Source organism: Physella acuta, unplaced genomic scaffold (assembly GCF_028476545.2).
Source record: "Physella acuta isolate Inbredline_101_S28 unplaced genomic scaffold, ASM2847654v3 ptg000611l, whole genome shotgun sequence".
Classification (NCBI taxonomy): domain Eukaryota; kingdom Metazoa; phylum Mollusca; class Gastropoda; family Physidae; genus Physella; species Physella acuta.
Window position 1 is genome coordinate 177,182 of NW_026732130.1, and position 21,642 is coordinate 198,823.

A 21,642-nucleotide genomic window follows, 5' to 3' on the forward strand; every position below is an offset into this window, starting at 1 on the left:
CTATTAAGAATAAAATTTGAAATTACTTTGAATTAATTAGATCTAAATCTAAATAGATCTAATATTCTAATGAAGGGAAAAATTAATAGATGTCAGTCACTAATATAAGTATAAGTATTTACTTTTCTAAATTATTTGAACGTGAAGTCAACATCGGCAATAATATCGTTCTGAATCTCTAATTATTAATAATCGACTATAGGCCAAGATATAAAATAATTTTCTTAACAAAAGAGCTGAAGTAACATTTTGCTTATAGTACCGATAACAACCGGAGTATTTCTTTTATTGTTTCTTTTCACGGTTGATTTCGTAGATTTGTCTAACTTGTACAATATGGCGTCTAAAGGAAAAATAAAAGGTTTAGTATTTATCCACTCCCCCCTTGCAACAAACAAAACAATACATACGTTAAAACAGCGATGGAATACAAAAGTTGTGTTTCCCTTCTGCCTTACTTATAATATAATTTTATTGTGTTGTGATAAACTTCTAGATATAAGTTAGGAGAGTATTTACCGTGTTTAAATACTAGATCTAGAAAATTAGAAATAATTCTTTCTCTTCTCTTTATATCTAGGAATCTAGATCTAGATCTAGAATCTAGATCTAGACTAGTTCTACCCCCAGTCCCCCACTCACTCTGCTGTGGGTCTGTCTGTTGTACTGGTGTACTCTCAGAGTGTCTCAGTACTCAGTTAACTCTCAGGCTGATTCCCTTACAAGTTACTTTACTCGCTGTACCTACCAACTATGAGGCACCAACTCTGTCTAGATCTAGAGTCTAGACTTATGTATACATGTGTTGTGTATTCTCAGTCACTGAGTCAGTCCATGACTGAGTGAGAACTGAGAATGGGTCAGATCAGATAGTCACTCAATCCAAATCAACTAACTTGACTTTCATTCTTATCTACTTATTAAGAATAGTTACTTCACAGTGATTACTTTTCTTTTAAACAAACATAACAGAACACCTTAATAAATATTAAATAATAATATAATTGTCCGAGTCAACTGTCTCTTAAGTGACTCTAGAGTCAGCTAGAGCCTTAGGGCATCCTACAGTTACAAATTAGATTTAGATCCCAAAATTCTGGGACTCTATGTAGTAAATCTAGATCAAGACTATATTTTAAATTTTAATACTCTAGTAAACTAGCAGTAGTTATAAACATTTCTATCTGATGGCACCATAATTTTCAATTAGATATTCAATGGCTTACACTAATGCGTACACCCACTACACTTTATACTTAGAGTCAAAAGTTTACTCAACTGGCCTACACATTTTAAAGTTAGCATTTCTATTTGATTAAGCTAACTTCTAGGGTAGGGGATAATTCCTTTAAACATGGAGGCCTTATAAAGCATATTCTTTTTTTTTGTGCTAATTATATCTTCATTGGTTGTTTTTTTTTTCCAGGTGTAACATAAAATATGTGTGGAAGAATGTATTGGCTATGGTATCTGAATCTATGAGGAAAAAAATTCAGTTACAAGATGCGCTAATTTAATATCTAGTAACTATGGCCAGCTGTATAGACTATGACCAGACTGCTGACGATCACCAATCAATATTGGTGTTAGTCAGACACACTGGCTCTCAGCTCCCTGTACAGAGTTTCAACAGAGCTTTTGAGAAGATATCACGGGTTGACAGAATATATGTGCAAGGGCAGAAACGGAATATTTCAGTTAAATATAAAAAGTATTACCCTGTAGAATCTAACTCCTGGGGAGATTTTCAAAGCCATCGCAAAGTCTTAGGCTTGGTGACTATAGGAAAATGCATTGACCATGATGAATTTGGAGACCTGTTTACCAGTTACAAATCAGTCAAAGAGGAGTATGCATCTAGTATTATAAATTCAAGGCTTATTGTTTTTGGAATGAACACGGATGGATCGCCCATTGATCAAGGTAAAGACAAGCATCTTAATGAGAAATCTGAAAAACACGAGCATCAAACCTCGGACAATGGCGATAGCAGTTTATCTTCAAACCAAAATTCAAATGCCACAAGAGTTGTGAGCCCTAGTATTCTAGAACCAGTGGTGGAACACTCTGAAGGGGATAATGAGGTCTTCACTTCCTCTGTGGAGTCTACTCACAGCAATACCTCAGAAACAACCACTGCTCATAAACATGAAGAAAGAAGACCCCATAGCAACAGTCTGACAAAGGAAAGCAGTGGTTCTGAAATTGTGTTTTATCCTAATTTAGAAACTTCTTTGGATCTTGAAGAAAGGATTAAAGAGTTCATAACCTCCCTGTATTATGTTCTGGAAGGGAAGCGGCTTGACAGATCATTTGAAAGAAATGACAAGCTTGTATTGTTATGTGCACCTTTTGAGAGAAAAGATTATGTTGGTGTAGATACAGACACCAAGTGAGTTTCATTTCTGTTCTTTTTTTTTATTCATTTTCATTTACTCACAACTTTAATTTTTAAAATGGATGTGCTGTTAATAGTGTCTTACAGGCCTAGTACATCAACCCTCACCATCAACAATTATCACCTCTGTTCATTTCCTTCCTCTTCCCCATCCTCACCCCCTCCTTATTACCCTAGAATCAATAACCCCCTCCATCCCTTTACTATAGAATACACATTATACCAGTGCCTAACCATAACACTATCCCTACTCCTATCCTTGTCCCTAATCATATCCCAAACCCCTCCCCACACCATAAATCGTATCCATATTCTTAACCATTTCTCTAACTTATCCATAACATATTGCTATTTCTATCTCTAAATAGTCAGGGCAGGGGGGGGGGGGGGAATAATATGCTACTTCAGTTTTTTATGCATTGGTATGGTAATTGACAGGGGGGGGGGGGGGTTAATGTTTTGCTTCCATTGTAAATATATAGATTTTTTATCTAATTCATAAGTTAGGTTTTAGATAATGTTTTACTAATCATCATTACGTATTAAGATTTACATTAGTTTAGTGTAGCTTGCTAGAGAAATAATAAATATATGGTTGATCTACAGATCCTTTAGAAAAAAATGTATGGGGCGCCTTCGAAAGCATTTGGGTGATCTCTGTCTACAAGCTGCAATGCCTGGAGAAGCAATACTTCATTACAATACAGCTCTGGATTTGCTGCGTTCAGTCAATGATTTCTTGTGGATGGGCGGTAAACTTGTTATACAATAGAGATATCAGTAGTAGTAGTAGTATATTTCTTGTGATACCACTGTTTCCTTTAATATTGTATTCAGATACCTTTATAAAATTAAATTCTTGCCATCAGCTTGCCTTGAGGGACTAGCCTGCTCCAGTGTTATTTTAGGCTACCCAAAAATGTCACCTATTGGCTTAAAGAGAAATTTGTCATTCCAAGTAAACAGTAGCTCTACCAGCCCTGAGGCCAAATCAAGAACAGGTAAATGTTTTTATTCACAACAAGGAATTTCGTCTTTTTAAAGCTATTTTTGTTATCATGATACAAGATAATTGGATTCAAAATTTATTCTATCAGTGATTTATTAAATTCGCAAATTAAAAAATGCATTTTGTAATTGTAAATTATATTTTTCTTAGGCTCAAGCTATTCAAATGGATTGGATATTATGACTGAAAGTACTTTACCAGCTGGGGCTAACATTGACGATGTTGTTGAGAAATATAAAGAGGCGATTACTCATTACAGCAAGGTGATCTGTCTGTTTCACTTTTTAACATTTTAAATAAATTTACATCTTAATGTTTAAATGCATAATGAACATCTTAAAGGAAATTAATTGTTTTTTAAAAATTATCACATAAAATATTTGATAAAATTTAATATATTATTTCTTTTTTTAAAGTTCAAGAATGCTGCTATGATTGAAATGGAGGCCTGCCTCAAAGCATGTCGATTTTTAATTCTGCAACATGTAAGTTATCTAAATGTTCTGAAACCATTGAATGCACTTATCAGAAATATAAACTATATCTTTGGGTTTAAAGTTAAGTTACACTTAACATTATTTAGTTGTTTTTTTTTTTTTTCATAAATGATAAGATATTTTTAGAGTAATTTTAAATAAAATTAAAAAAATTAAAATTTAAACCAACATGAAATAAGTTGTATGCAATTCAAGCAGATTGAGTAGTGCGTTATATTTTGTTTCATTGCAGAAATATTTGCAAGCTTCCGACTTTTTACAGAATGTTGTATACATACACCCACCTTCACATGAAGATGACAGAGTAAGTGTGAACATTGTCAGAATTTCCCTTCTATATCATCTGGCAGTTTTGTTATAATTGGTTTTAAAATATAAACCAAATCTCTTTAAATTTTGTAATTGTCATATTGTATTGATTTGTTTTTTATACTTTGTCACAGCTGTTTTTGTTTGTTTTTTGTTGTACATGTTAAAATGCTAAACTGGAATGTTCGGTGCATGAATATGTCTATTTTTAACTTCTGGGTTGTGGTCAGGTTAAACAATTTTCAAAACTTTTGCACCATATCAGCATTTGGTATATTTTTTATATGTCAATAGTGCTTGAGAAACATGATTATTTAAATAGTCTCAAATGGCTGTTAAAATAAAATAAGTCTCATAACACTGTTAAATAGTCTCAAATTACTGTTAAATAGTCTCAAATTACTGTCAAGTCTCAAATCACTGTTAAAATAATGCACTTACATGTATCTGACTTCAGTCAATGAAATTATTATTACCTTCATATGTTCAGTTTACAGAAATTGATTAGCTCTACCAGAAATAGGTTAACCATGCCACTATGATAGTTACTAATTTCACCAATTTTTGCATCCCTTTTCTCCAGATTCAGCGCTACATAACACTCTCATCACTGTACAGTGAGATAGGGTTTAGGCGCAAAGCTGCATTTTTCCGCCGGGTGTGTGGAATGCAGTTTGTTGCTCCAGAGAGCTCCCCCAGCTGGTCGCAGTGTTATGAGCTGCTGCTGCAATGTCTAGAGGGCTACTCCTTGTCCATCAATCCAAAGGAAATTAACAGGGGTAAGTAAGAACTACACTAGTTTTTTAACAGTGAATAGTTTATTAGCAGTGAGTGAAACGCAAAGAAAAACTCACAAAGTGTGCTATGGCATTTTTGTTTTCTTAAGTCGATCATATATAGACATTATCTAAGAGTGAATACATATATATAGTACAGGGGTCGGCAACCTTTTGAAGCGGAAGAGCCAAAAGTTACAATTTTCAAAATTTCCCTGGTTTTAAAGAGCCACTAACATTTTTTTTTAATTTTAAATATCTTATATTTTTATTAAGATTATTAGCAGTGGCGGAACTAGTAAAAATACACAAAAAAATGAACATAGGATACTCATATCTGGCCAGATCGGGTTTTGAAAAAAAAATGTCTTTGTTTTTTGTCATTTAAAACAAATTACCACATCATCTCATGTGTGTGAGTGCATTAGTCTGATTTGAAAATATGTTTCATTTTAAGTCGGCTGTAACACAGGTCTGTCAAAAGAATATGAAATATCAAAGCTTTGTGTATGTAATGGTTTCTCGTGTTATGTTTATTTTTATGTCTTTTTGTATTTTTATTATTAACTTTTAATACAATTCATTTTTATACTATGTCATTCTTTAGTATGTATTAAAAAATAATAATGGCGAGAAGGAATTGCTTTTTAATAGTTTAGTACAAATCTATTTAAAGGAGCTTTTGAGCACCCCTATTAGACTATTTAAAAAAAGGAAATAAGTCACGGACGTGGTTTAAACGTTTGTCTATCTTTCACAATGGGTTAAAAACAAAGGGAATAATTGTACAAGAGCGTGGGATGTTGTCTTTAGAATAAAGATAATCCAATCGAAGCTACAGTATTCTTTTAACAAAACAACCATTAAGTCAAAAATGAAAGTAAATTAAGTTTTTTATCTATAAAAAATTGATTATGGTCGGCTGTGGGCCCCTAAACGGCGTGGGGCCCCCGCATTGCGGGGTCTGGCGGCACTGTAGTTCCGCCCCTGATTATTAGTATTTGTTCAAGGAGCTGGAGAGCCGCATCTTGATATCAAGGGAGCCGCATGCGGCTCGCGAGCCGCAGGTTGCCGACCCCTGATATAGTAGCATAATTATACATATTTCCACAAATATGACAAAATCAAATTGTATTAGATTAATGACTATTGTTTATTCTGGGTTTTTTATCAATTTATCACTATTCCTTTTCTTCTTAAACTAATTGTCAGGGTACTAAAATATTGTTTTTCTATTTATTAACTTTTTTATCTGAAATAGATAAAAACCATCTAAATTTAAAACGGATGTAATTTTTATGCATTAGGAATTTTAAAAGATATTAAGATGTGCCTTAGCTGTCATACTTAATATTTTTAAAAGATCAATGAAAATGCATTTAATAGGATTGATAAAACAGTATGGATTGTTTCCCTTGTTAGATACCTACATCATTTCCCCCTCCCCTTATTTTTAGATCATCCATCTGGCTGGCCTGTGCTCCAGTACAGAGTGCTGCATGAGCTTGTGTACTCCGCCAGGCGCATGAGTAATCCCCAAATTGCTGTAAGGTTAGTGTCATATTCTATTTCTATCACAAGCCATTTTTTTAACTTGTCACTTATTCTTGGGTTCCCTGAGGGACATATGCAAGTTGTGTCCCTTACCCATAATATTAATAACATTCTCCTTTTCTGTGTATCTTGTTTTGTACTAGTTTGCTTCTAGTTTAAATTTCATGTGATGTTAAACAATAAAACTTTATAAAAGACAATGTAGTTGTTATTAAAATACATTATTTGATTGTTTAACTTAACAAATTGTAGTTTTAAATAAAAAATGTAAAAAATTAAACCATTAGACACAAAATATTTAACAAAGAGCCATAGATAATAGTTTCTGGGAATATTTAATCTTGTTTACATTAATCTGACATAATTGGTAAAAGGAAATTTGTGTTTTATATGTCATTTAAAATCATTAAATAGAAAAGTTCTGTGTTGTTTTTAAATTGAGTAAATATATATTATACTCTAGCTTAATAATTTTTTTAGTAAACACATGTTTTCAATGTATTTGACCACCTGCCTTTGTGTAGACACATGACCCTGATGGCTGATGTCATGCTGCCCCACCTGAATGTCACTGACCAGAAGGAGGTCATCACAGGCCTGTCAACCTTGACCCAGAAGTGTCAAGGCAACCCTCAGCCAATAGCCCTGGACTCTGGTCTCATCCTACCCCCTGTTCCCCTTCTCTCACTGCCAATTGTAAGGTGAGGAGCTTTGGTAGCCTGTAATTTAACATCAACAAACTGGTCATACATGAATAAATTATATGTTAAAATCTATTATTAGACTTCAAGTTCAATCTTTAATGTTAAACCTAAAGTAAAAAAGAAATTTAGTTAGTTAAACTGTTAAACAGTATATAAGACTAAATGGCAGATAAAATGTATGTGGTTATGTTTTTTGGCATTCTACAGATGATTTAAGGTATTACCCACAGTCACTCATAGCAAATAAAAATCTTATGTGGTTATGTTGATTTTTTTATCTTGCAGATTATTTAAACTGTTACCCCCTGTCCCCACCTTCAGATAAAATATATGTGATCATCACTGTTCCCTCTAAGCTGCGCAGTCTTGCAGTAGTATTGAACCTGTCACGCAGTTATTTTGTAAAATACATATATCCTTGTAGAAGACTTATAGAACACCGCACACACAAAGTACATGTTGCACACTAACTTTTTTCCCCCTTAGAGGTTATATTGATTTTCTTTACCCTTCAGATCCTGTAAGATAATTCTCTCAGTCCCCAGCTGCTAATATTTTATTTGTGGTTATGTTTTTTTTTATCCTGCAGATCATTTAAGCTGTTACCCCCTAGTCCCCACCTGCAGGCTAGCAAGATGGATCTATCTGATGTAGTAGACCCTGCCAGTATGTTTATTTACACCCCTCTCACTCTCGGCAACAAAAAAGCTGACGAAAGCAAACCTGGTAATATTTCAATTATTTTTTTTTTTACAACAAGTGTCATTGTAATTCAACTGATAAGCATTAGATCAAGTGGAATCAATTTAGTATAGATCCAGTATGTAGGAAAGCACAGATGGTATAGGCTTTTTTAGAAGGTTTATGGCACATGTTAGTACTATAGTACTTATACTGGCATATTATTTTATAGGGGCAAGTTAAACTATTTAAAAAGATGGGCTCAGCTTATGAGCAAGTTGTTTATAATTTTAAAAAATACACAATTTATCTGTCATGTTTCATACTGCCTTCAGTGACTTCAGAGACACTTTTGTATGTACAACATTTGTCCAAATTTTATTTTTAGTATAATATGAATAATAATATTGTTTTGAAAAATATGTATGCTTGCATATCCATCCTACATTGTACGCATGAAATTAAAAAAATTTCTTAATCACTTTACATTTTTACCACATAAAATGGAGTTCAAGCTATCGACGCCCCAACTAAAGCTTGGAATTGAATTTCCTTAGTCTGCTTCGCTTCCTAATGATTTATTTCTTTATTAGTGTAGTACATTTTGATTGCATTAATCTGTTTGTTTCAGATTTTAAATGGGTGTCTGGTGATGTTTGTGAAGCTTCACTACAGCTGATAAATCCTTTAACAGATGAGCTCAAAATTTTTTATATGGTAAGGTTTTATTTTCATTATTGATTTGAAATTACAGTGTTTTTAAAGCTTAAACTCATTTTATATTTGATAGTTACTATCCTGAAATAAACATAAGAAAAAAAAACAATTTTGATTTGAAACTTATTTAATTTATTCATCACAAATAGTTTTTTATATGCAGTTTTATATGTTAGATAATACTAATAGTTTTCTTTAAAAAAAAAACAATTGTTGTATACCAACAACAGTTGTCTACCCTTGAAATAACTTTTTTTTTTTTTTCTCTCTATTTCAGGTGCTGTTGACTGCTGAGTTGGAAACAGAAGTTTTTCCTGCCAGTCCAGTTATTCCTCCTGACTCAGGTCTAATGAATATTAAACTGATGGTCAAGCCCAAAGCTACTGGGGTACTCAAAGTCTTAGGTAAGCTGTATAAAGTCTACTAAAAATGTATTTTATAATGCTGTAAATCAAGTACCCAAAGCCTCTGTTAGAATTTATAAAGCTAGTGGAAATTATTTATTTAAGAGGCTTATAGTGTTGTAACTCTAGAATCAAAAGTCTTAGGTAAGCTGTATAAAGTCAGCACTAATTGTATTAGCCGGGTGTTTTATAATGCTGTAACTCAAGTACCCAAAGTCTTTGGTAGACTTTATAAAGTTAATAAAGTCAGTGCAAAAGTTTTTCTTAGATAAAGAGTGGCTTATAATGTTGTAATATGGTGTAGGTCATTTTCTTGGTGCATACTAATCGTGTAAAGGTTGTCCATAAATGTTGTCACAAGCCTATTATGAGTTAGTTTGTTGTCGTTTTTTCAAGCTATTGTAATAGATGTGGGTAGTTTTAAACACAAATTACAATAATTAACAATGTTTAATTTCATTAGAATTGTGGCTTTTTTAAGGTGGGGTGTCGTGAAATTTTGTGACTTCCTTTATGGACTGCTGCTTGTCTTAGAAACACTGCTTATAGGATATTAGGTTCAGATGAGGATTAATTGTATTTAATATTTATAATGGTAAACTGTAAAGTGTTCTTGCTAAATGTGTCACCTTAGCCCAAAAGTTTATATATTTGTCCCTTGTCTTTAAGTTTACAATTTTTTATAAAACCTATTCACGTCCACAGGGTACACAACTATAGTCTGTGGTGTAAAAAGCAACTGTCGACTCCGTGATCTCAGAAACCTGCGACCCTCTCCTATGACTGAGATAGTCATAGAAGTCATCCCTCCCCTGCCCCAAGTTGTGCTGTCCTGCTCTCTTCCAAAGTCCACTGTGTTTTCCTCTGTCGGGGGTGTGGCCGATGTTGTGGCCACAGGCTCAGCCATTTTGTTTGCTGGCCAGAGGTAAAGAATAAAATGTTATACTTAGTTAATATTTCATTTATTATTTCCCAATATTATGAGAATTTCACTATAGAGTATCAAGCTATTTTAATTTTTTGTTAGTGATATTCACAACACCATGATTTTTCCTTCTCAAAATTTATCTTTTTATTTCCCTTGGGGGTGGAAGGCTCAGCCATTTTGTTTGCTGGCCAGAGGTAAAGAATAAAATGTTATACTTAGTTAATATTTCATATATTATTTCCCAATATTATGAGAATTTCACTATAGAGTATCAAGCTATTTTAATTTTTGTTAGTGATATTCACAACACCATGATTTTTCCTTCTCAAAATTTATCTTTTTATTTCCCTTGGGGGTGGAAGGGTCATATTTTTGTTTTGGTTAATTGCTTTTGATTTATAAATATGTTCTGTCATTATACAATGATTCATAATATCATGTGACATGTTTATAATTTATATAAGTTTTCTTTTTGAGTTTGCTGATCAGTATGTGTAAATGTTTCATTTTTTATCTCCCTTTCCATTTCAGCCTGGAATGTATCGTCACCTTACAGAACACATCTGAGTTACCTCTTGAGAAGTTAACTGTCAAACTCAACTCTAAACATGATGTACAAAGTAAGGATTTGTTCCCTGTTCTTCAGTATTGTACACTAGATCAACAAATAACATTAGGAAATTCTGGGTCATTATATTGTTATTTGAATTAATATGTTTTGGGTCATTGTATTGTTATCTGAAGGAATATGATCTAGGTCAATGTATTGTTATTTGAAGGAATAAGTTTTGGGTTGTATTGTTATCTGAAGGAATATGATCTGGGTCAATGTAAACTAGTTTAAAGGAATAAGTTCTGGGTCATTGAATTGGCGAGTATTAGAAGGAATAAGTTCTAGGTTAATGTGTAAGAGATAAGTTCTGAGTGAATTCATTAGTGAGTAATGTAAAAATTATATTAAGAGAATTTGTGTTGTTTTTTTACTGTTAATTCTCACACTACTGTACCATTTCAAATCTTGCCATTGCCAGATTCCCTGTCCCGGATCTTAAGCTGGAGTGAAGAGAACATCAACTCTCAGCTGCCACTCCTACCCACACATCACCTCTGTTTTTCTCTGTGTATCAATGGGGACAGCAACTTCCTGCACCCAGCAGAGCTAACTTCATGTGAGTTGTCATTATCCATCCCACTTCCCAAATTTAAAAAAAAAAAGAGTATTATTCATCCCACTTTGTGGACGTCATAATTGGATGACCCCTTATCCATCCCACTTACCTTGTTGTTGTGGGGGGGGGGGGGGGGGGGAGGGGATATGCAACTTTTAATCTTTTATTTATTATTCTATCCATATCCGTTTCCCTCAATATTATTGAAAATATACATGAAAATTTGATTTTACTAGTAGATTTTCCAATGTTTCCTTGCTTTTAAACTGTATGTAGATTCACCACTGTGTCCTAACTCAAACAAAATTATTTGCAGATTCTCCGATGTCCCCCACCAGTCGGTCAAGAGCTGAGAGTGTGGACAACAAAGACAAGGTAAGGAAGTTGTAAAACAGTAGCTTTACATTATCTGTTTCCCTTATCATTGTAATGTGTGCTGATGTCGCGCCAGATTTTTGTGACATAGCCTTTCTAATTTGACAATATTCTTTACTCAAATATTCAGAAATTACTTGTTTTGTCTACACAAATATTCCAGAATTACAAATATTCTTTACTCAGATATTTAGCTACTACCATTAGTTTTTTTTTTATAGCTTCCAGTGTGAACAATGTTTTTAATTAGCAATTTTACTGATGTTGGTATGGGGCAAAGATTTTATGGTCCTTTTTTTAAAAACTATTTATACAGGTAGCAATGCATTTTAACCAATTATCAAATCTAGAAAATGGGTTCTTTATAATTATTGATAGTATAATAATTAATTTTAAAAATTATTTCTATTTCATTTTTTTTTCTTATTTGTTCTAATGTTTGTAAATGAGCTAAAGTAAATTTCTTTTAAAAACGATGTTACTGTTTCAGACAATAGATGCAGTGTTATCTGTGCAATACAGTGGTGGGGAGGGGATGAAAGCTGGGTACTGCAGGCAGTGCTCACTGGCCCTTAACCTGGACATACTGCCCAGTGTGTACATCACTGGCTGGGATGTACAGCATACTGACAGGTGAGTTATGGTAGACATTCTGACAGGTGAGTCATGACATACTGACAGGTGAGTCATGACATACTGACAGGTGAGTCATGACATACTGACAGGTGAGTCATGACATACTGACAGGTGAGTCATGGTAGACATACTGACAGGTGAGTCATGACATACTGACAGGTGAGTCATGGCAGACATACTGACAGGTGAGTCATGGCAGACATACTGACAGGTGAGTCATGGCAGACATACTGACAGGTGAGTCATGGCAGACATACTGACAGGTGAGTCATGGCAGACATACTGACAGGTGAGTCATGGCAGACATACTGACAGGTGAGTTATGGCAGACATACTGACAGGTGAGTCATGACAGACATACTGACAGGTGAGTCATGGCAGATGTACTGACAGGTGAGTCATGGCAGACATACTGACAGGTGAGTCATGACAGACATACTGACAGGTGAGTCATGGCAGACAGACATACTGACAGGTGAGTCATGGCAGACAGACATACTGACAGGTGAGTCATGACAGACATACTGACAGGTGAGTCATGACAGACATACTGAAAGGTGAGTTATGGCAGGTGAGTCATAGCAGACATTGTGACAGTTAAGTTATGACAGACATACTAACAGATTAATCATAACAGGCAGACATACTGAGGGCAATTCATGATTGCCAGTCATAATTATTGAAATGTTTTTTTTTTAGCGCAATGTCCATTCTGGAGAATTGCGTTTATTAACTCGTCATTTCTGGGAATGGATGGATGAATGAATGAATGTATGGATGAATGTGTGTCCGGGCTTTAAGTCGTATCTCCTCCTCAACGAAGCAATATCGATGACTAGTTCCAAAAGCAATTGTGTTAAGCAAGTTACGAGAATGAGCATAGGCCATAAAAATTCCGGGTTTCTTTCATGTATTTCCCGGAAAAGCCAAAAAACCTTGAAAAAATTCAGTTTTTGGCCCATATCTCGGCAACCAGACCACTTAGCGACTTGAAACATGTACCAATCGATTCCCGCCATAATTTAGAACAATATTGCCGAAGAAAGTTTTCAAAAATATCCTCTCGTTCGGTCACAACTTTTAAAATTACATAAACACCTACAAACCGATCGTTCTTCTAGCTTGAACGCACCCCAGCATTATACGTCAGAGCTATTTTTAGATAACATAAGGAAATTGCGCATAAATGTCACTAGACTTTTTTAATTAACTTGTTTTGTTTTTTTAATAGTTTTAGTAATTGCCAGACATGATTAATGAAATGTCTTTTTTTTAAAAAATAGTTTTAGTGATTGCCAGACATGATTAATGAAATGTCTTTTTTTTTAAAAATAGTTTTAGTGATTGCCAGACATGATTAATGAAATGTCTTTTTTTTTAAAAATAGTTTTAGTGATTGCCGCATGTGCCTGGACCTAGTCAATGTGTCGAGCCACCAGATAGATGTGCAATATGGCAACAACCAAAACATTATCTTAGAACCCCAGCAAACACGCAGGTAAATTAAAATGTAGCAGGGGTGGGGGGGGGGGGGGGGTCGGCAGTGAACTGGAGGAATACTAAATCATTCAGGGGTTTGTTGTTTTTTTTAACTATGATCGGAATTTTTAGAATTATTAGCCACACTATTAAGTAAAAAAAGTAATGATTCCTCTTTAGGCCTAGCAATCCATTGGGCCTGTGAAGTAGAGTTCATATGTTTCTTGACCTCGGTATATAAAGGGATGGTAAGTTCAGCACTATGCCCAGCCACCTTTACTTTCCTCAACATTAGGCAGGTAGTTATCAGAGCTGAGCCACATTCTTGATCACTTTCAAAATCTATATCTACAACCTTGATCACAACTAGGATGTATAGTAACAGCATTGATCACTTTCAGAATGTATACTTACAACATTGATCACTTTCAGAATGTATAGCTATAACATGAATCACTTTCAACTTGTATACATACAACATTGATCATTTTCAGAATTTGTATGACCGTGCCACGTATTGATTTGAACCTTGTTGACACAAGCAATGTACAGAAGGATTGTGTCTCCTTGCACTACAAGACCAAAACTCTGCCAGATCCGTACAGCCAGATTCTGGCCAACTATGTGGATATCAGGTGGTCTATGGTGAGTCATTTTACTGGCCAACTATGTGAGTTATTTTACTGGCCAACTATGTGGTCAGTTGTGATTTTAGTCGATAATTATATGGATACTGGGTGACCTATTGTGTGTTATTTTACTGTAAAATTGTGGTTTTTCTGGTACATTATGGTGAGTCAATTTCTATATATGTCAACTTAATGTATTCTATTTAGTTAATTTTGTTATTTGTTATAGACAAATTATATTTTATTATTTATGTGTGTCCATGTTGACTAAATTTTCTAGAGTGTGTAAACAAAATTAGTTTATTCCTGGCCGACTGATATTCCCATTTTCCTCTAAAGAAATAAATTGATTTTTCTTAATATTTTTAATCAATTTCTCTAGCCTGTGGCCAAGGCAAGTGGAAAAGTTGGCATAGAATACATCAAGTGGTCACCTGAACAGCTGTCTGTGCTTCTCTCTCCAGTGGTCAGATGGGGTACGTCCACTATATACTTTTTATTCTCAGCTGAGGTTTTTAATTGTATTTTTTCACTTATGATCCGTGGGGCGTATTGGTTGAGTGCACGATTCTAATGCATACCTGAGTTATGGAGGCTAAAGGTGGTAGGGCTCGTGCTGACCACACTATTCATAAACCGAGGTCAGCAAAACAAATGAACTCTACTTCATCTGCCTTTTGGACTGCTGGATCTATGATTTACTTGTTTAAAAAATTGCAAGAGATGTGATATAGTTAAACTATGTAAAAGATTTTAAGCAATAGACTGGTCTGAAAGGGTATTTTATTTTTCCTCTTGTGGCTTGCTGTTATTCCACGAACATGAATTTATTTTAGACTATTTTTTTCTGGGTATTGAAGTCTGGTATCCCCATGTGTCTTGGGCACAAAAGGGAAAATATAATGGATGGTGATTGAAGTCCAGTTTAGCAATAATACTTTCAAAATCTTCTGTTTGCCTGTTCAACCATACAAATGTATATTCCTACTTGTTATGCTAGTACACTGTTTATAAGGAAGTTTTTTTTTTTATCATCTGTTAACAGAAGTTCAGTTGAACAAGAAGACATTCATGACTTCGTCAAGATTCAGATTTACTGTTGGGGAGATCATAGAAGTAACTGTGATTGTTCAAAATACAACAGGCTAGTTTCTTTTTTTTTATTAATCCTATTCATCGTTTAAATTATTTTTTTTTAATTGAACAAACAATGTGTGATTAGAATTTTAGTCGTATTAAAATTTCAACATGCAATCTTTAACATACCGCTTAACCATTAACATGCACTGGATGAACTTTATTGTGCCATTTCAGTGAGATAAATGGGGGGGGGGGGGGGGGGAATTCTGATTGCTATAAAATATTTGTAGAAAATATAATGGTTTTGGAATTTGTAAAAAGTTGTCAAATAGGACTTAAGAGAACCAGCTTGGCTAATAACAAGCCATGGCTGATTCAGTAAATTGGCATTGTAATCAACCTTTTGAATACTTCCACAGATGAAGAAAAAACTAACTCCTCCCTTTCAATTGAACCTTGCCAGCGTCAGTTAGCCGGGGACCTGGAAATGGATTCTGTCAACATGTCAGTGATTGGCTGTTCAGCTTTGTATGTCCCACAGGTAACCAATCAGAATCTCAGTTTGTCACAACTAACAGATTAGCTGAGCCTCTTAAACCACCTCTAAATATAGATAATCTAACGTAAAATAATCTTTGATTCCTAAAGCTAGTTACTTAATGAAGTAACTAAATTTTAAGGATAGGTTGTATTAGGAAATGTATATATATATATATATATATATATATATATATATATATATATATATATATATATATATATATTAGTGCATAACCTTAACTCTAGTTCTAATCATTACTTAGCTTTTCTTATTTTTTTACAAAAAACATACTTAAATTTTAAACAATACAAACACAATGCAATAAAAAAAAATACATGCTCACACAAAGTAAACTACTCATCAGTCCCTAACCACTATGTTTATGCTTGCATGTTGACTACAAAAACTGTATATTTATTCCAGATACCTGCCAGTTCGGAGGTCGCTCACACCTGCTCATTTATTTTCTTCACCCCTGGCTGGTACTCACTGTGTATCACCTGTAAGCACAACCTTCAAGCCAGCAACCATAGTCATTCAACAGAAGTAAGCTCAAACGAGGGTGAACATCCAAATAACAAGTCAGCTGTGAGTAGAGGGGAGGGTGATAAAGGTTTGTCCAGGAGGAATAGTGACTGGTTGTGTACCATACCTATAAGGTTTGAAGTGACTTAAGCTCAAAGATAGTAGAAATTTTGTAGTTAGTTCAAGCAAAAAAAAAGTAAATGTTAATTAATTATAGTAAACATGATAATTATGTTTAATATTTATATGAAATTATAATTGTAACCTGTGATTTAGAAATGGTATAAAAAATTGAGTCAAGAGTGAATTTTTAATTAAGTTATATATTTTTTTAACCCTTTGATGACCAACGGACCAGAAAATTAATACTGACTTCATGAAAACAAAACTATTAAAATGCTCATGTCTGAATGTATGTACTCTGAACGTTGAATGCTGTGGCTGAATTCTGCCTAGACTTACCGTAAATACTTCTGTAATCATTCACAAATAAAACATCCCTCATTTGTTAAAAGGGTTAAGTTGTGATAATTGTATTTTATGCTGACAATTTGAGACCCCCAATATACTTGAAAGGTAGGGGATTTGTATAGTGTTGACCTTCTAACTCAACTGAACTTCCTCTGATTGTAGAAACAGTAATGTATGCAAAAACTCAACTGAGTTGGAGTTTAATTCTGGTATTTATTCTCAAATGAGGAACATCATCGTGTTATAATTGTTTAATTTTTTAATTTTGTTAAACTTCTTTTTTGTTTTTAATTTTTATCTATGGATTGCAAGTATCACTTTGGGATGTGTCCTAAAGGAATATTAGTTATCATTTTTGTTATAGGCCTTGTTCTGAAAGAAATTATGTTATCAGAGTTTTAAAAAATTATACAATTCCCCATGTTGTGATGTACATGAAAATTTTTCCCGTCATGTGATTATTATTGCCAAAAAAAAAAACAACCCCAGAAAATGTATGAAAGTGTGAGTGTGCTTGGTGAGTGGCTTCTGGGATACCGTTAATATTTACCTGCTTGACCCTGCTTGTGAAAGAGAAAAATTATATTTCACACTTTACCGTGTTAAATTGTATTTTACCAATTATATTTTACCGTGGTTACAAATTATATTTCACACTTACCATGGTAACAAACTATTTTTCACACATACCATGGTAACAAATTATTTTCTCATTGACCATGGTAACAAAATTATAATTCACATTTCACCATGGTAACAAATTATTTTTCACATTTCACCATGGTAACAAATTATTTTCTCACTGACCATGGTAACAAAATTATAATTCACATTTCACCATGGAAACAAACTACATTTCACATTTCATCATTGTATTCATAACTGCTTTCATCGTCCTTGACAACCTATGTAGATGTTTAAATACTGTATATGTATTTCACTTGTTTTTCTTATTTTACATATTCACATTAGTAGTATGTATGATTTATATACTAGTAGAATTTCTAACTAGTTTTTCATTAACTTTTATGTTAAATATAAAACCTATTTTAGATTTTTTTTTTTCCTTTTTTCAAGTTGCTTTTTGTTTAAAATTCAAGGTTGTATCTGCCTTATTTCATACAGGGTGTGAGCCTAATCTACATGTTTTTTTTTTTCTATCTTTTACTTGGTTTCCTTATGTTTCTACACCTTTATGTTCTTGTGAAAAAAAAATTTTTATACGTAGTGTACTTTTTCTTCAAGTATACTTAATTCTTGCGTATAAATATTTTTTGGACCTATCTCATTTGTAATAGCTGCTTTTTAGCAAAGAAACCTTATGCAATTTTTAAATAACTAAAAATATCTTTAAAACATCTTTCAGGCATAGAAATGTTGCAAATTAATTTTTTTCTTCAATAAGCCTATTGGGTTATACTTTTTCATCTGCATAATATTATTGTTTTTTTTAAAATCATGCTAAAACTTTCAGTAATAAATAACAGAAATTTAGAAAGTGTGTGACTAGACTTTCAGTAATAAATAACAGAAATTTAGAAAGTGTGTGACTAGACTTTCAGTAATAAATAACAGAAATTGTAGAAAGTGCTTGGTGCAGTACATTTTTGCTTGTTTTTATTTAATAGGTCATTATTGTATCTACTTGTTGTTGGCTGTTTAAAAAAAAAAAATCCAAGTCCATACAAGTGTTATGTTATTTACAAGAGACATGTATTGTTTCATGGTTCTGCACATGTATGTTAACGTGAAAGACCAGTGGTTACATAATAGTTATGAATATCCAGCAAGTCGGTGGTCAGTTGTTTTTTTTTTAAAGCCTAGACCAATATTAGTGGCCATTCCAATTCCTGGCCATGGCCTACTTACTGTCCATGGTTGCGCTCTGCGGTCAAGTTTACGGTCATTCGACTGGGGTTTTTTTTGTTAGCCATTGAAAATAATGTATTGCTAGAAATAAAAAAATTGTTCTAAAAAATGTACACAAGTAAATTTAAAAAGTTATTTAAATTTCTATGCATTTATGTCAATTTTAGCCTCTAAAGTGTAAATGTAATTATTTTTTTAAAATGTAATTACAAAGTTAGTTTGATGTCATTATTTTTTGCCATTACAATTTAATGCCTGATGAAAGAAATCTGTTGTAAAAAATGAATAGAATGTGCTCTGCACAATTTAAAATTTTGTTTTCAATATCAACTATTATGGCAATATTTTTGAAGTAAATCAGAGATATAACTTTTATTGATGTACATATACATTTGAAATGTATGTTAATGTTGCATATGATAATTTAAATGAACACATAAAAACCTGTGTGGAAAATTTTGGCTAGATCAGTTTGAAATTAATTAGTAATTTGAGATTAAAAATTTCTAGTCTTGAGACCTGTTTTAATTATTTATTATCCACAGTTACCTTTTCCTTGTACATTTTATACTTTAAAAAAAAATTAAGCTTTTCATGTACATTTAAGTAATTTATTTTTAAATTTTAACACAGAATAAGTTATATTTTCCTTAAAACACTAATATTCTTTTTATATAGTAAATTTCCTTCTTCAAATATTATGTTATGAGGATAGTATTTTATGTATTAAATATCGATTAAGATAGACTTCTGGAATAATTTGCAGTATGTGGCATACTTTCCGATACATCTATTCACAAACCCGCATACACTTCCCCATATACTAGTAAAAAAAAAACAGATTTTCTCAGCATGCACACATTACAATATTTTGTTAGTCTATCAGCATAGTAATAAAACTTTGTTTTTCATATGCTAGCATTTTTTTTTATATGCATTATGTAGTCACCCAACAATTACAGGTACTAAGCGATTCATTTTACACACATATTTTATACCTGTATTCATTGTATCAACATTAAAACACAGATCCTTGTCCACAACAAACAATTTAAAAAATTTAATGAAACTAGTAAAAATTTCTTTATCTGGCCTTATAGCCTTAAATTACAAACTGTGCCAGTTTGCCATTTTGTAGCCATGTTTTTATTCCCTGAAAGTGATTATTGTTATTTCATGCAAACTGTTGTCCTAGCTCTTCCATTTTTTTAAAACCAAATTTTGAGCTGTGAAAGTGAATAAAACTTTATTTAAACTTGAAAATTATATTAGCCTGATATTTTTTTTTAAATATTTCATGGGTTGTTTCCATGTTTTTTATTCTGTAATAGCCTTGAATTTTTTTTAGAGGCTAAATGATTGAAAAAACAAGATTATATTTCAAATTTAAAATTCTTGATTTAAAAAGGAGAAATTCTGACTATTAGATTATTATATTGCATTGATTTTATATTTAATTTCACAGTGGGACTTATATGTAAAAAGCTAAAATTATAATAATGATTTTGTATTTACAGACAAGGGATATTGTACTAAAAATTTCACAAATGTCTGTTTGTGTGAGTAATTTGTTTTTATTTTCTACTTTATGTAATCAACAGATTTTTATCATGATACTATTGTTTATAATATGTTGAAAGTACCATGTACAACATAAATTGAAATATTTTCCTTATGACTACTTTGTACTGTATGTTTAAAAAACATCAAATTTCCTGTCTCTTATAATTGGCACTCTTATATGTTGAAGGTGCCATAAAACACATGAACCCTGATATTTTTCCTTATGACTTCTCTGTACTGTATAGGAACCTAAAATGTCAAGTCTATTTGCATATATGTTGATTCATCAATGTACAGATATCCCATGTACACTGTTTTAGATGCTGTTATCTATGATAAATAATGTTGATGAGTTTAGCGATGAGTGAAATACATGTGATACACACTGAGAAGTCTTGTCGTGATTGCTGAACATTCCTACACAAACATAGGCTTCATTGATGCTAATTAAAAGGAAACATTTATTTTTATTTGTTTCATTGCTTTTTTTTTTTGTAAAGTTTTATTTTTTGTGTTCACATAATTTTGTTTTATGAATCTGTAAAAAAAAAAAAACCCCAGAAATAAGATGTTGCAAATAAGCTTAGACTTCACTTAAACAGTCAAAATGTACAGTAAGCTTGTGAACTCTTCACTAGAGAAAGTTTACTTTAATCATAGGCTTATTTTTCTTCATTTTTTTTTCTTTAATTCTAAATAAGATTTAGTCAAAATATTAGTTATTGTATTTAATTATTGAAGCTATATCTACACCATTTCTGTTATTAATATATTTTTAAGGATTATGTAATAACTGTTGTGTTATTTTTTTTTTTGGTTCTAAATTTCAGATTTTGTTTTACTTTTGTCCTATATGCTATAGTTTATCTTCTTATTATACATGAACTATAAAAATTAAAAGTGAAATCAAATGTGGGTTAAGTATAATCAATGATTTGCTTATATTCTTTTCTGCAAACCAAAATCAATATAGATCTCTATATCACATTAGTGGTGCTACTCTGCTAGGTTTATTTTACATTTAGTAACCTCATGTCCGATAACTAACACATATTTGTTAGTTATCTCCCCTGACTTTTTTTTTTTTAAACTTCGCTTACCAGTTGTTGCAACGTCCCAATGGCTAAATTTAGTACCATTGTCTGATAATAAACGCTGTTAAGTTGTTTGTAGAGCTGGATTTGTTTTAGTGTTAGCCAGCTGTATAAATTATTCGGCCCTCTAAATTCAACTGAATTTTGTCAGTTTTCTTCTAAATCAGTGGTTCCCAAACTTTTTCAAAAGTCGACTCCCTTTTATAAGAAGTAAGTGACCAGCGAATCCCAGAG

At 32.6% G+C, this 21,642-nt stretch overlaps 1 protein-coding gene across 2 annotated transcripts; it reads left to right on the forward strand.

Annotated features, from left to right (window-relative positions):
* Nucleotides 1-315: 315 nt before the first annotated feature.
* LOC131947889 (trafficking protein particle complex subunit 9) lies at nucleotides 316-20,885 on the forward strand. 2 transcript variants are annotated; one of them, XM_059309275.1, is made up of 24 exons: nucleotides 316-361; nucleotides 1,427-2,392; nucleotides 3,005-3,150; nucleotides 3,268-3,399; nucleotides 3,558-3,670; nucleotides 3,824-3,892; nucleotides 4,137-4,208; nucleotides 4,797-4,992; nucleotides 6,447-6,540; nucleotides 7,068-7,244; nucleotides 7,837-7,973; nucleotides 8,560-8,645; nucleotides 8,923-9,049; nucleotides 9,755-9,974; nucleotides 10,509-10,597; nucleotides 11,009-11,146; nucleotides 11,463-11,521; nucleotides 12,012-12,154; nucleotides 13,545-13,655; nucleotides 14,131-14,281; nucleotides 14,648-14,741; nucleotides 15,311-15,409; nucleotides 15,765-15,886; nucleotides 16,310-20,885. In XM_059309275.1, exons 2-24 carry the CDS (start codon nucleotides 1,530-1,532, stop codon nucleotides 16,559-16,561), a joined length of 3,690 nt encoding a protein of 1,229 aa, XP_059165258.1. In that variant the 5' UTR covers nucleotides 316-361; nucleotides 1,427-1,529; the 3' UTR covers nucleotides 16,562-20,885. The 2 variants fall into 2 exon arrangements, with proteins under 2 accessions (XP_059165258.1, XP_059165257.1); XM_059309274.1 differs by lacking the exon at nucleotides 316-361 and adding an exon at nucleotides 396-435.
* The last annotated feature ends 757 nt before the right edge of the window (nucleotides 20,886-21,642 follow it).

Coding starts and splice junctions, on each gene's coding strand:
- LOC131947889 (XM_059309275.1), top strand. CDS start 1,530: ATGGCCAGCTGTATAGACTATGACCAGACTGCTGACGATCACCAATCA. Junction 7,245..7,836: donor CTCTCACTGCCAATTGTAAG/GTGAGGAGCTTT, acceptor TTTATCCTGCAG/ATCATTTAAGCTGTTACCCC. Junction 12,155..13,544: donor GATGTACAGCATACTGACAG/GTGAGTTATGGT, acceptor TTTTAAAAATAG/TTTTAGTGATTGCCGCATGT.